The sequence below is a fragment of the Apostichopus japonicus genome, chromosome 20 (genome assembly GCF_037975245.1).
Source record: "Apostichopus japonicus isolate 1M-3 chromosome 20, ASM3797524v1, whole genome shotgun sequence".
Taxonomy (NCBI): Eukaryota; Metazoa; Echinodermata; class Holothuroidea; order Aspidochirotida; family Stichopodidae; genus Apostichopus; species Apostichopus japonicus.
In genome coordinates this window covers 17,479,877-17,491,268 of record NC_092580.1, presented here as the reverse complement: position 1 = coordinate 17,491,268, position 11,392 = coordinate 17,479,877, and the positions used below count along the sequence as shown (strand labels likewise).

The window sequence follows — 11,392 nt, the reverse complement described above, 5'->3', positions numbered from 1 at the left end:
TGTAATACACTGAAACTGGCCTATATACACAATACTCAAATTACGTTTGACTTCGGCATATTTCAGATCCAATTAATATGACATATGTGGAAGTTCTTAACTTGTGACTTTCGGGCGAACTGAAACGTTTGCAGCCAGTAGAATGGAGACTGCTTTCTGTAGAGTTCGAAGTCCTGTAGTCTTCCAACAAATCATACCACAAATCACTTGATATATTATTAGTATGTGAAAACATTCGAGTCAGTGTATACGCACATAGTTATTCACGCTCAACAAACATATTATGGTTTTATAAGCCATAATCATACTATGCTGTGATTTATTTAGTGAAGAATTCTTACTACTCCCGTGGGGTTTAGCTGCCAATATTTTAACTATATTTTGAACTTGTCACTTTTAATTAAGACAAAAATCGTAATATTAAAAATTATACATAATTTGTGAAACCGCTACTACGATGATGCCTTATATGGCGTTGTCGTGACGTGCGCAATAACTGCAGGAAATTCCTAAAGAAGTATACCTCCTGCAGAAAGTGTCTGTTACCCCCCCCCCACCCTCAACAATTGAAAGAAAATATAATCTCGTAAACACTTACAGCCTTTATTCCTGTGTAATTAGGTAAAAGGTTAAACAATATATCCTAACAATCATTGTTCGTACGACGTAAAACCAATCCACGTCATTTTGAGTTTCCTGAGAGGCTTATCATGCATGTAGTTATGTACTTAAGTATGAAACTCCATATCATCAACACGGTACAATTTGTTATCTCTTGACACGGATATGGCCTTCAACAGATAAACAAACGAACACATGCAAATGGCACTATCATTAATACATGATGCTCTGTAGGCACCAGACCATACTCCTCTATACACTGTGTTATCATATAGCCTATTAGATAATCTATCATTGGTCTACTGTCACATATGTAAATATAAATTGATTTACTTACAGAAAACTGGACTTAATTAACTACACCAAACTAAGCAGACTTGAATCACTTGGTGACATCAAACTTGAGCGCTGTTCACAGTCAGCTGTTTGCCCAGTATATATGACAACAATTGATTCATCTATGACAACATTATACGTTTCTATAATAAAAAAACACTACAGTTCAAATATATAGATATATAAATTGAAACTTTTCTCTCATGTAAACCTTGAAAAACATAATACAATTTCTTAATTTGTATGTGCTTCCCTATCTTTTAGCGTAACGGATCATCTTGTTTTTTCCTACATCCCTTGTCTAACGATATATCATTATAGTTTAGAAACTCAATGAAATTTCCAAATTTTGTTAGCAATTTTACTGACTGCGAATGATATGTTTCGGACGGGGTCATTGCATATGACCATTGACCACCGTTTGTAATTATTTCTTGTTTTCTGTGTATATCCTTGTGACATTGTTTGATTGCTGAAATATGCATAGATTAGCTTCATAATGACGTCATAACTTGAAAACTGGAAGGGTGCACGGAAGTGAGAAGTAGTTTTCTTTATATAAAACGAGGTCTCGAATAAACATCCACCCGGAGACTATAATTCAACTCAAATTTCCTCTTTACTGAGATAAAATCATTTCAATGTTTTTACGAGATAAACTGAAAGCGACTGATTACAAACTACGAGGTCATTTCCTTATTACTTGTAGTCACATGCTGTATATGTATGGCAACAAGGTTGTTGCTGAACCAATGTCATATTATCATGGCATAACAAGTCATTCATTTTCGTATTGGATTATCAAATTTGGACCGTTTACCGCTTCCATTTTCTTTATCGTTTTGTCAGATACCCGAACAAAAGTAGACTGATTCCCCTTTTTATTTTCCCCGCAAATCTGAGGAGACAAGTAAACATCTTTTGCAACGGATTTTTGAAACAAGTCCATAGATTTTTGTTTAACCAAGAAGTATTATTGACATTTATATCAATCACGTCAAATTATGGTCATGGAATGATATGGTAGCCGTCAGCCATTTTTTTAACTTCTTCTGGATGCAAAATATTTCATCATTTATTGCAACTGAAGGAAAAATCCACGAAATTTTTATTTTATTATTTCATTCTTCGGCCAACATAAAAAAGGGGCGATGAATAACGAACTTTACATCCCCTACGGTTACTGAAAATTTGTAAAACTAAAGGATGTTTCGATATTATCCATTTCTAAATAAATTCTTCACTTTTGAATCAATGTGTAAATCTGTATGTCTCTGAACTAAAGGAATGTATAAAAACGCCATAACATTTTTTTGTATGGACTGCTCATGCGTATAGTTGCAGCTAAAGATATTTTTCACGGCCTCTTTTGAAACTTGATATTTTGAGCCTCATTTGAGCCTCAATTCACATTAATATATAAAATTTGAATAGTTAAAAATAAAACTGTTAAAACGGAACTCCATTTACGAGGAAACTGAGGTTCACATGCATACAGGTATGTAGTTATCACATTAAATACACATTTTAAAGTGACAGTATATCCATGTTGGAATCTTATACCGAGCTGTTAGAATGATGGAGGGAAAACAATTACCACAATATGACATCCTTTCATCTTCCATAAGTATCTTTCGAAGATTTGCAGCCAAAGAAAAACAAAATAAAAACAACTAAATAGGCCCCATGAAACCTCAAATATCCTCTCTATTTTACACATTGACATGTCGCTTCCTACTTAGACATTTATTAATATCTGTACAGTGGAGCACATTGCTTTAAACCTCGATGCGAAGTAGCGTGCTATACATAATTACAATGACACAAATTTAAAAAACAATATATATTTACCTATATAATTAAATTATTTTACAAAATCGACACCGTCGTACAGACAAAAGAAAAAGCGCTAAATTTGGTGCCCTTTTTTCCCTTCTAATATAAAACAGGAATAACAATGATAGCATTTCATAGAGTTAGAGGATCTCTATCGAAGACGAGGGCCGGATTTCAGACGGCTCACAATTAATCTCGCACTAATCGGATATGTGGATTCTTAAGGACTTAGGTTTTAGCATCCAGCCAGCCTATACCCGCAGCAGATAGCTCGAACTGTTTGTAGTGAGATGTTGGTTCTCTTTGGCCCTTGATCCAATTACCAATATCTCTCTTTCCGGGCCTGGGACAAATTATTTGAGAACCCCGAGTACATTTCAGTTTCATGCCAATTTTATCGATGTAACGTATGTCAGTATTCAATCAACATAGTAAACAACATAGTAAACAAGATTGCATCCCGGCATCAGCCTATTCACACATTTAAACACGAAATATTAATACATTTGAAATATACTAGATGCACACATATCAGAATGTTGATGTTTCCGTAGTTCGTGAATTATGTGGTTGGTACTTATTTCGCATTGTTGAGTTACTTTCCGTCGATACACCGGTGTAATCGCTTGTCGTCAATCCGAACAATTTGGCCCAAAGGTCCCAAACTTGCGAGTTGAACGTGAACGCTAAGAAAATGAAGACGCCTTGTAATGATGTCATAATTATAAATAGATACCAAAGGAACGGCAAGTTCAGAGCGGAAGCGACGAATCCAATAGTCCAGGTGAGACCAAGAACAACAAACACCTGTAAAGAGAAAAAACATAAAAACGAGTAAATATGGCAAGACTTTTGACGAATTAACTTACTTGTACAGATACATAATAAGTAAATGATCCTTTGTGTATGTGTGTGTATGTATTGTGTGTGTGTGTGTGTATATATATATATATATATAATATTATATAACAATTTCATTGTGTCACATTTTGTACTTCTCATTCGACTGCCAAGTATTGCTGACGAAGGTCCCAGGGGACCGAAAATTCCAATATATTTCTAAAACTTACTCCTTATTTGTCAATTATGAGTCATATCTTATTTCTCTGGTTTTCTCTAATAATATATATATATATATTAAATATATATATATACATATATAGACCTTACTTGTACAGATACATAATAAGTTAATGCTCCTTACACAGTGTCGAGCTTTATAAAGCAACGAGTGAGTTCGTACCACATGTTACTGTGTTATAATACACGTGATTATACATGTATATTATAATACCCTTTGCTTGGCAAACCATATGGGACAAACACTGCAGCATACTACATCCTAGTATTAATACGAATATATACGAGTATTAATTCGAATATGTACGCGTATTAAATCAGACAATAACTGGCATGTCATATAGCTTTCAACCATATTTAAGCCTTCGCTAGTGCAATAAATGAGAAATTACAAATTTAGTCTCTATTGACGTACACTCAGGCCAAACGTACAGATCTAGACACAGCATATACGTGTATATACTCGAATTAATCTTCATATGTATTCGAATTAATCCTCATCTGTTTTCGAATTCATTCGTGTTTATAGTTGAATAAATGCGCGGATAAATTTAAGCCTTATGATTGGTTAATAATATATACGAGTATATATATCCGCATTAATACGCGTTTATATTCAAATAAATACGCAGATATATTATGATGCAGTGTTTGTCACACATGGATTGCCATACCCCTGAAGCATTTAAAAGCCGTACATGTGTTCGGTCTGGGTGATATATTTACTTGAGCTAGTACATACATTTGCTCTGGTTATTAAATGAGTCATCATCAAATGGAATGAGAGATCAATTGTTACGAAGTCTGTTCTTCATTACAAGATATAATGGAATGGAGATGAGGTAATGTCAAAGGTCAATCACCAATAGATTACATTACATGTTGAATGAGATTTACCCACTTCATGGGTTGACAAGTGTCTCCTCTTGTAGCTTTTGTTGTTGCAAAACAGAAAGTTGATTAATACAAGGTCGTTTAATATTTTACCTTGTATTTCAATTTCACTGCTTTCTTTCAATCTGTTGCTATTGGAAGGTTTTTTTATGACACAGTCAACTTTATTCTTGATAAGGTTATGTATTCTATGCCATCTTTCCATTTTAACGATTAAGTCGAAATTGGACAAGGTTCAAGTGCGAATATAATCCATTTCCGTGAAACGGATATTTCCTCATCATCAAGAGTTAGAAGGTGGGAGGGGGGGGGGGGATGGGAAAGCCGAAGGATTTTCGAGAGGCATCGGTGGCCAAGTCCATGTTATCTGCAAAATTCCTAACTTTTTTTTAATATTTCGACTATATCATGAAAATCACGCTGTTTTCGATAAATTTCGTATAGGCCTATCTATATCGAAATTTCAACTAACGTTATAGCTAAAACAAGTGCAAAATTATTCCTCAAAAGACATTTATATTCAAATTTCTACTGTTTACCGACGTCTCAAATTTTTAACTAAATTTTACCAATTATTTTATTAAAAACATTGAAAATTTGAAGGATAAATCGAATGTTATGCAGTTTTGAATCGAAAGATATTGACAAATTTCGACTATTTTGTTTAAACACACAAGCTCGAAATAACGACATTTTTACATATTCTTATTTGAAAGCTAAGAAATTTACGTCAAAAAAAGTAACTAATTTGTCTACAAATTCCACCTTTTTCTAAAAATTAAAATGACTTTTCTAATAAAATGGAGCGATTCCATTAGGTCCTACGCCACTTGAATTCTGCGGAGATGTGCTTGGGTGTATATCATTGCTTATTTTCTCCTTTTGTTACTGCGTATTAATTGATTTATTTCTGTTTGTTTCTTACCTTGATATAAATTAGAAGATCTCGCCATTGCCCCTTAATCTTCCTGACACGCTGACTTTGTCGAGTTTGTATGCATATGGATGAAGTCACGTGGATAAAGAACACTAAATTCATGAGAAGGCAGATTGCCACGGGACAGCCAAACGCTATCAAGTTGACGGTCGGTCCACCTATCCAACATCCACCAATGCTACCGTACGTTATTCCGTGTTTGTCACCATTGGTTAAAAGTAATATCAGTAAAATCAGACAGATTGTAAAAGGACCAATGAGACATAACGAAAGGTATATGAGTATTTTCTTTCTGGACGGGTTTTTGCCGCGTGTTGTTTGGTTTCGAAGGCTGAAAGTTTGCACCAAAGTAAAGCCGAGGACAGTACTGGACGAAAAGGCTGTCAACCAAAAGAAATGGCCCAGTCCAGAGACAATGGAACAGAGAACTGGTGACGTAGCAGCTGGACCAGCCAATAGCAAAAATAACTGGGCCAAGAGGAGGAATCCACAAAGTGTCATAATGACAATATTTGCGATTCTGGTTCTCAAAGTTGGAAAAAGACAATACGATAAGAAACTGAAACCTAGGGCGAGTATGGAGAGCGAAATTCCAATCGTGCTGAGGATAGTTTGTAGACTCGAGTAAGTTGGCAAAAAAATGAACGTCTGCTCACCAGTTTCTTTCAAGAAATTACAAACATGTATACTTCCATTGTTGTACTGAATGTACATTTCGGGTGTGAAACGTACACTGGTGTTGTAGATATAAACTAAGACATCAGATTCATTGCTCTCGGCTTTAAAGTCGGAAGCTTCCATCATTATAAACGGACAGGTAGTTTTCTGATCTTGTACAAGTTGACATCTTTGTACCTCTATTTCCTCTCTGGTACTTTCATTTGGGTCAACTGCGAATTCCACATTATGACGAAATTTCAGTTCGTTTAAAGTGACAAACTCTGCTGTTTCCTCGAAAAACACATTTGTCGAACTTTCGTTGAGAGACCACAGTGAAGAATTCATCCAAGTAGGGTCGCATTCTAACGTTGAGATCGAAGAATTAAATGCGCATTGCGCAGTGACACGGAGAACGATTACGTCACGACAAAATGATTGCCCAAATGACTGATCACCAGTCACGGAAAAGGGAGAGATTATTTTTCGAAATACTTCAGTGGATGCAAGGCTGGTTTTATATTCATAAATTGTGGTTTCCTTCAAAGAATAACAGGAATTCTCAAATAAGTCAGTAGGTGATATTAAGCTCTCTGGGAGACAATCAGTAACATTCTTGAAGTATTCTTGGCAAGGGTTAATTAGTTGTGATTCCAATGTAATGTTGATTGAAAAATGGTCACACGGGCTAGTATCGTTCTTGAAAACAATCGATTGAGTTTCTACACAATTCCTGTCAATCAATACATAACCATTCGGACATGACATAAGTATACACTCGGATGCAATAGGGTCAAATACCTCTCCAACGTCACATTCCACGTATGTGGTTTCGATTTCATCATCTCCTGATATTATCGATATTCCGCCATTTTGTCCTCCGAAATTAAATGTTATTGATATTGGCACTAGATTTGGACTTGCTACAGACGGGCAGTCTGGAAGTCCAGTATTTTTGTCAATTGGACAAGGTATACTCGGAGTTGGAATTCTGCTGGTCTTGCAAATCTCGCGAAGGTTTATATTCACATTTTGGGAATAATAGAAACAATTCAGACATTCTTTATTTTTGTAGGAATTCCCATCTGATGTTGCAATCGGCGCTGAAATCATTGAACAGTTGTTGATGACATCATCATCCGTTACATATTCATTGCAACTTTCGATGACGTCATCATTAACCGCATGACATGGAATTATAGATACTTGGTAATGAGGATGGTTTGTTGGAGGAAGAAAAGAGACAACTTCACACTTTTCCTTGAGAAAGAGAACCTTTTCCGTCGTTGTTAGAGCTGTTTTCGATTTGAAAGTGTTACTGTCACATTTCTTAGCTGTAAACGACCAAGCAGTAAGATTGGACTGTTCTTGGTTGTGACAAATTGCGCAATATATATTTCTGAAAGTAATCCCATCAGGAGATACCATTGGAATACTAGACAGATTGTCTTCCAATCTCCCAACCACTATTTCTGTATCTTCATCAGTGACGTCACATCGATTTGGTCCCGCCCAAGATTCGGGACATTTTGAGACCATCCAGTATCTTTTCTTTGTAATTACATCTCTTACACACTGGTATTGCTCTACATAGGGCTGCATGACTTCAGATACAAAGTGGTCAGCATCATTCTCGAGATAACAGTTCTTACTATGTTCATCGAAGTTGTAACAACAATCTCGAAATATCGAACACGCGGGATGACATGAACAGCGGTCTGAGGCCTCCAAGTAAGAATCACATTCTGACCTACACTCGAAGTCGTTTCTGCAATACCGCCCTTCTACTGCTGAAAAAAAAGATAGGATGTAGGGATTGCTTAAATGTTTAGAGACGAAAATTCGTCGTGAAACGGGAGGTCACAACATGAAAATATGTAAAGCCTGTGTAGTAAAGATAATGATCAACGACCATGAAATGAAACCTTCTAGCGACAATGTAACCTTTATGTCTTAAATACTTACAACTTTTTTTAATGTCCATTTTTATCATCCTTGAATTCTATCTGTTGTTACGTATTTAGATGAGGAAGGTAAGTTCAAATCGATATAAATTCAGTTCACGTATGACTTTGAAGAGTTAACGTGGAAAGTTTAAATAAAACCAAAATTGGTAAGAGATTATGAAGACCAACGCAAAATTAGTAGAGCTCCTTTTTGTTAACAAAAGTACCCCTTTGCTCTGTGTATAAAGAAAAAAATGCTCTTTTGTTGTTGAAGAAAGTGCCTTGTCTTTGGGAAAATACTTAAAGTAATTAGCCAATCAGTAAAATGAGAACAGAAAATCAAGAAAATATCCTATTGTTGAAAAAAAATTAATATACTGGAATCTGTGGTACGGAATGCACAACGAATTAATTTCGTCGGAAAGTTGTGAGGTAACTTGGTGATTTACTCCTCAAAGTCCCAATGTTCCCCGAAGTGTCCCATATGGGCCAAATATTTAACCCTCTTCTGCCGCTTTGTGCTCATGTTCACAAACCATATGGCACGCAACGCCCCCCCCCCCCCTCCCCATCTTAAGAAAATGAGTCATGTCCCTACCAATCCTTAAATTCTTTCAATACAACAACATACCAGGCTACGATGTGAAGCTGATAGTTGCCGGGTTTTCTGCAATTGTGCCTTATCAACTTTAAATCGTGAATTTTATTACAGTATCCGAGGACTCCGCGTTCTTATAAATATTGGTTACTTAGAATATGTTGGCAACATCGACTGTACGTCCAAGCATTGGGATGCTGTATGAATAGGTCTTTTGCAGTGACCCTGTATTCTATAGTTACTCCGTTCGCTCATATTCAGTTATGAAAATAAAAATGATCATATAGTTCTTATTGCAATTATGGCGGTCTGTTTCAAGTAATACCTAGGCAATAAGCCCACGTCGTATAAGTTGCCCAACACATGTAATATATAGCCGGCCATAGGCCTATACTATTTGAAGATTAGAGGTTGTCATGCAGAGTTCATGCAGAATGCCTCAGTCACATAAAAACAAGACGTGTGGCAATGCAATGTACAATTTACTGATGCCTACATATCATAGCCTACGTTTAATACTTTGTTATTTTTTATTCTAATGAAATTATGTTGCATAGATCTTGCAACCTGTCATATGTTTAAGTGGGAGCAATTATAGAATACCTATAAGTGTATACACGTATACGAAATGGAAAAGAAATACCGCAGCAACCGGCATTCAGTTTAGCTCATAGGCCTACATATGTTTTACAGAAAAATCAGTAATTTGACTATGCTTACAAGTTTCATTGTCACCGGCATGAACCATCGCTGTCACCTGTAGTACACATAAGATCGTAACCGTCTTCATTATCCAAAGGAATTTATCTTTGAATTGTGCCATCATTAAAACTGTATGGAGTCATTCAATGGCGTGTTTGTACTGTGGAGATCTTTTCATCAATTCAATTCGAAGAAAACCTTTTTAAAAATAGCATCGAGAGTCCAGTGTTGACAGACCATGGTAAGGTAGATTTGTATTGGATAAAAGCCGTACTCCACACGTTAATAGCCGATGAGTGTGCTTTTTTAACACATACCGTAGAAATCAATCACAACTGTAAGAAAACTTCACGTTAAATGATGTTGAGAGCAAAGTCCACACGTTAAATGATGTTGAGAGCAAAGTCCAACGGCGTTTAAATACCAATATATGACGCACACTTCCAATAGCTCTTGCGCAGAGCAGTATAGGCCTATGTATATATACACAAGCTTCGTAAACTCTGGTGGTTTCACCCTGTCTAGAAGTATTTAGGTGTGAAGTCACACAAACACATGTACACTGATTCACAAAAAAAAGTTGAACTAACTTTATATGGACATGCAAGGCATGAACAATCAAAATAAGTGAAGTCATATAGGAAGGAAACGAATGGTTAATCGTCTTACGTAACTAACTTCCGTAAACTATAATAAAGAGAGAAGGGAGAAAGAAACAATAAACAAGTTGTATCACTTTCGAATGAAATAAAGTCGTACTTGATGACAAATATAACCATGAAGCACGGCGACCATCATCATTACTCGATAACATAAAATCCATAACATAACACTAATTGTGTAACCCGAATGATGCACGGCTGACGAGGGGGAATGGGAAGGGGGGGGGGTGGGGGGGGGTGGGCATAAGGACGGGTTAGAGTCCCGGGTATGAAAACAATCTCGAAATGGACATCATTTAGAGGGTCGGGATTGAAGAATGACAGAAACATGAAGGGAATGAAAACGCGACCCGGTGATATAAACGTAATATAAAAAATTACAAAATAAAATAACCAATAAATACGTCAAAAGTTAGGCTCCGTATGCCTAGTTTCAAATAAAGGGCCGTATTTCCATACGCGAACGGTGACAGAACATTTGTCACTTAAACGGGGGGATTCCCCGGGTATATCACACTGTTACTTTCGGTGTGGAAGCGTAAACTCCAATGGCATTTCAGAAGACATTTTTCGTATTTGCTTACTTGTAACTTTCAGCCTGGTACAAAGTGGATCATGGGTAGGTCTCCTACTTGTAACATGATCTGAATCTCTACAGAGTACGTTATACATGACAAATCCCAATAGTTTATACAAACCATCAGTTTTCAAGTGGAATCACTGGAATATGTCCTTCAATACAGCTACGTATACTCAATATTCAAGATTATGTCTTATAGTCCTATTGAGTAGAACTTTCCAAGTTGAAACTTTTTTATATCTATGCTCTGGTGAACTCTGTGAGTGACTAATTTAACAACAATGGAGTGATCTTGGTACTTGATAGTCTTTACGCTACCCAGTCGCGAAGGACACAAAGTTAGTCATTTTCACACAAATGCCTATAGGGACAAAAGCAATTTCCGTCAAGAGCTCCTTCGAATGATTATAGGTATAAAAGAAGGTTGTGTCTGCAGTTATTCGAAGTGTTTACATTTGGTTAGAAGAGTCAATGTATAGCCTATTAGCTGATAGTATTAAATCACAATGTAGCACGTTTAGATTGCGTATATGTTCGATTGAG

The 11,392-nt window shown here is 36.2% G+C and overlaps 1 protein-coding gene across 3 annotated transcripts; it reads right to left on the bottom strand.

Annotated features, from left to right (window-relative positions):
* Positions 1–599: 599 nt before the first annotated feature.
* On the bottom strand, positions 600–11,387 carry LOC139960914 (uncharacterized). 3 transcript variants are annotated; one of them, XM_071959611.1, is made up of 4 exons: positions 10,854–11,387; positions 9,626–10,294; positions 5,693–8,148; positions 600–3,600 (listed from the first exon to the last, which is right to left on the bottom strand). In XM_071959611.1, exons 2-4 carry the CDS (start codon positions 9,729–9,731, stop codon positions 3,325–3,327), a joined length of 2,838 nt encoding a protein of 945 aa, XP_071815712.1. In that variant the 5' UTR covers positions 9,732–10,294; positions 10,854–11,387; the 3' UTR covers positions 600–3,324. The 3 variants fall into 3 exon arrangements, with proteins under 3 accessions (XP_071815712.1, XP_071815710.1, XP_071815711.1); XM_071959609.1 differs by having other exon boundaries at positions 5,693–8,151; positions 10,854–11,386; XM_071959610.1 differs by having other exon boundaries at positions 5,693–8,151; positions 10,968–11,386.
* Positions 11,388–11,392: the final 5 nt, after the last annotated feature.

Excerpts from the sequence above, each read along its gene's own strand:
- LOC139960914 (XM_071959609.1), bottom strand. The coding sequence starts at position 9,731 with ATGATGGCACAATTCAAAGATAAATTCCTTTGGATAATGAAGACGGTT. Across the intron at positions 8,152-9,625 it reads TGCCGGTGACAATGAAACTT|CAGTAGAAGGGCGGTATTGC; the intron begins GTAAGCATAGTC and ends CTTTTTTTTCAG. Across the intron at positions 3,601-5,692 it reads ATCTTCTAATTTATATCAAG|GTGTTTGTTGTTCTTGGTCT; the intron begins GTAAGAAACAAA and ends TTCTCTTTACAG.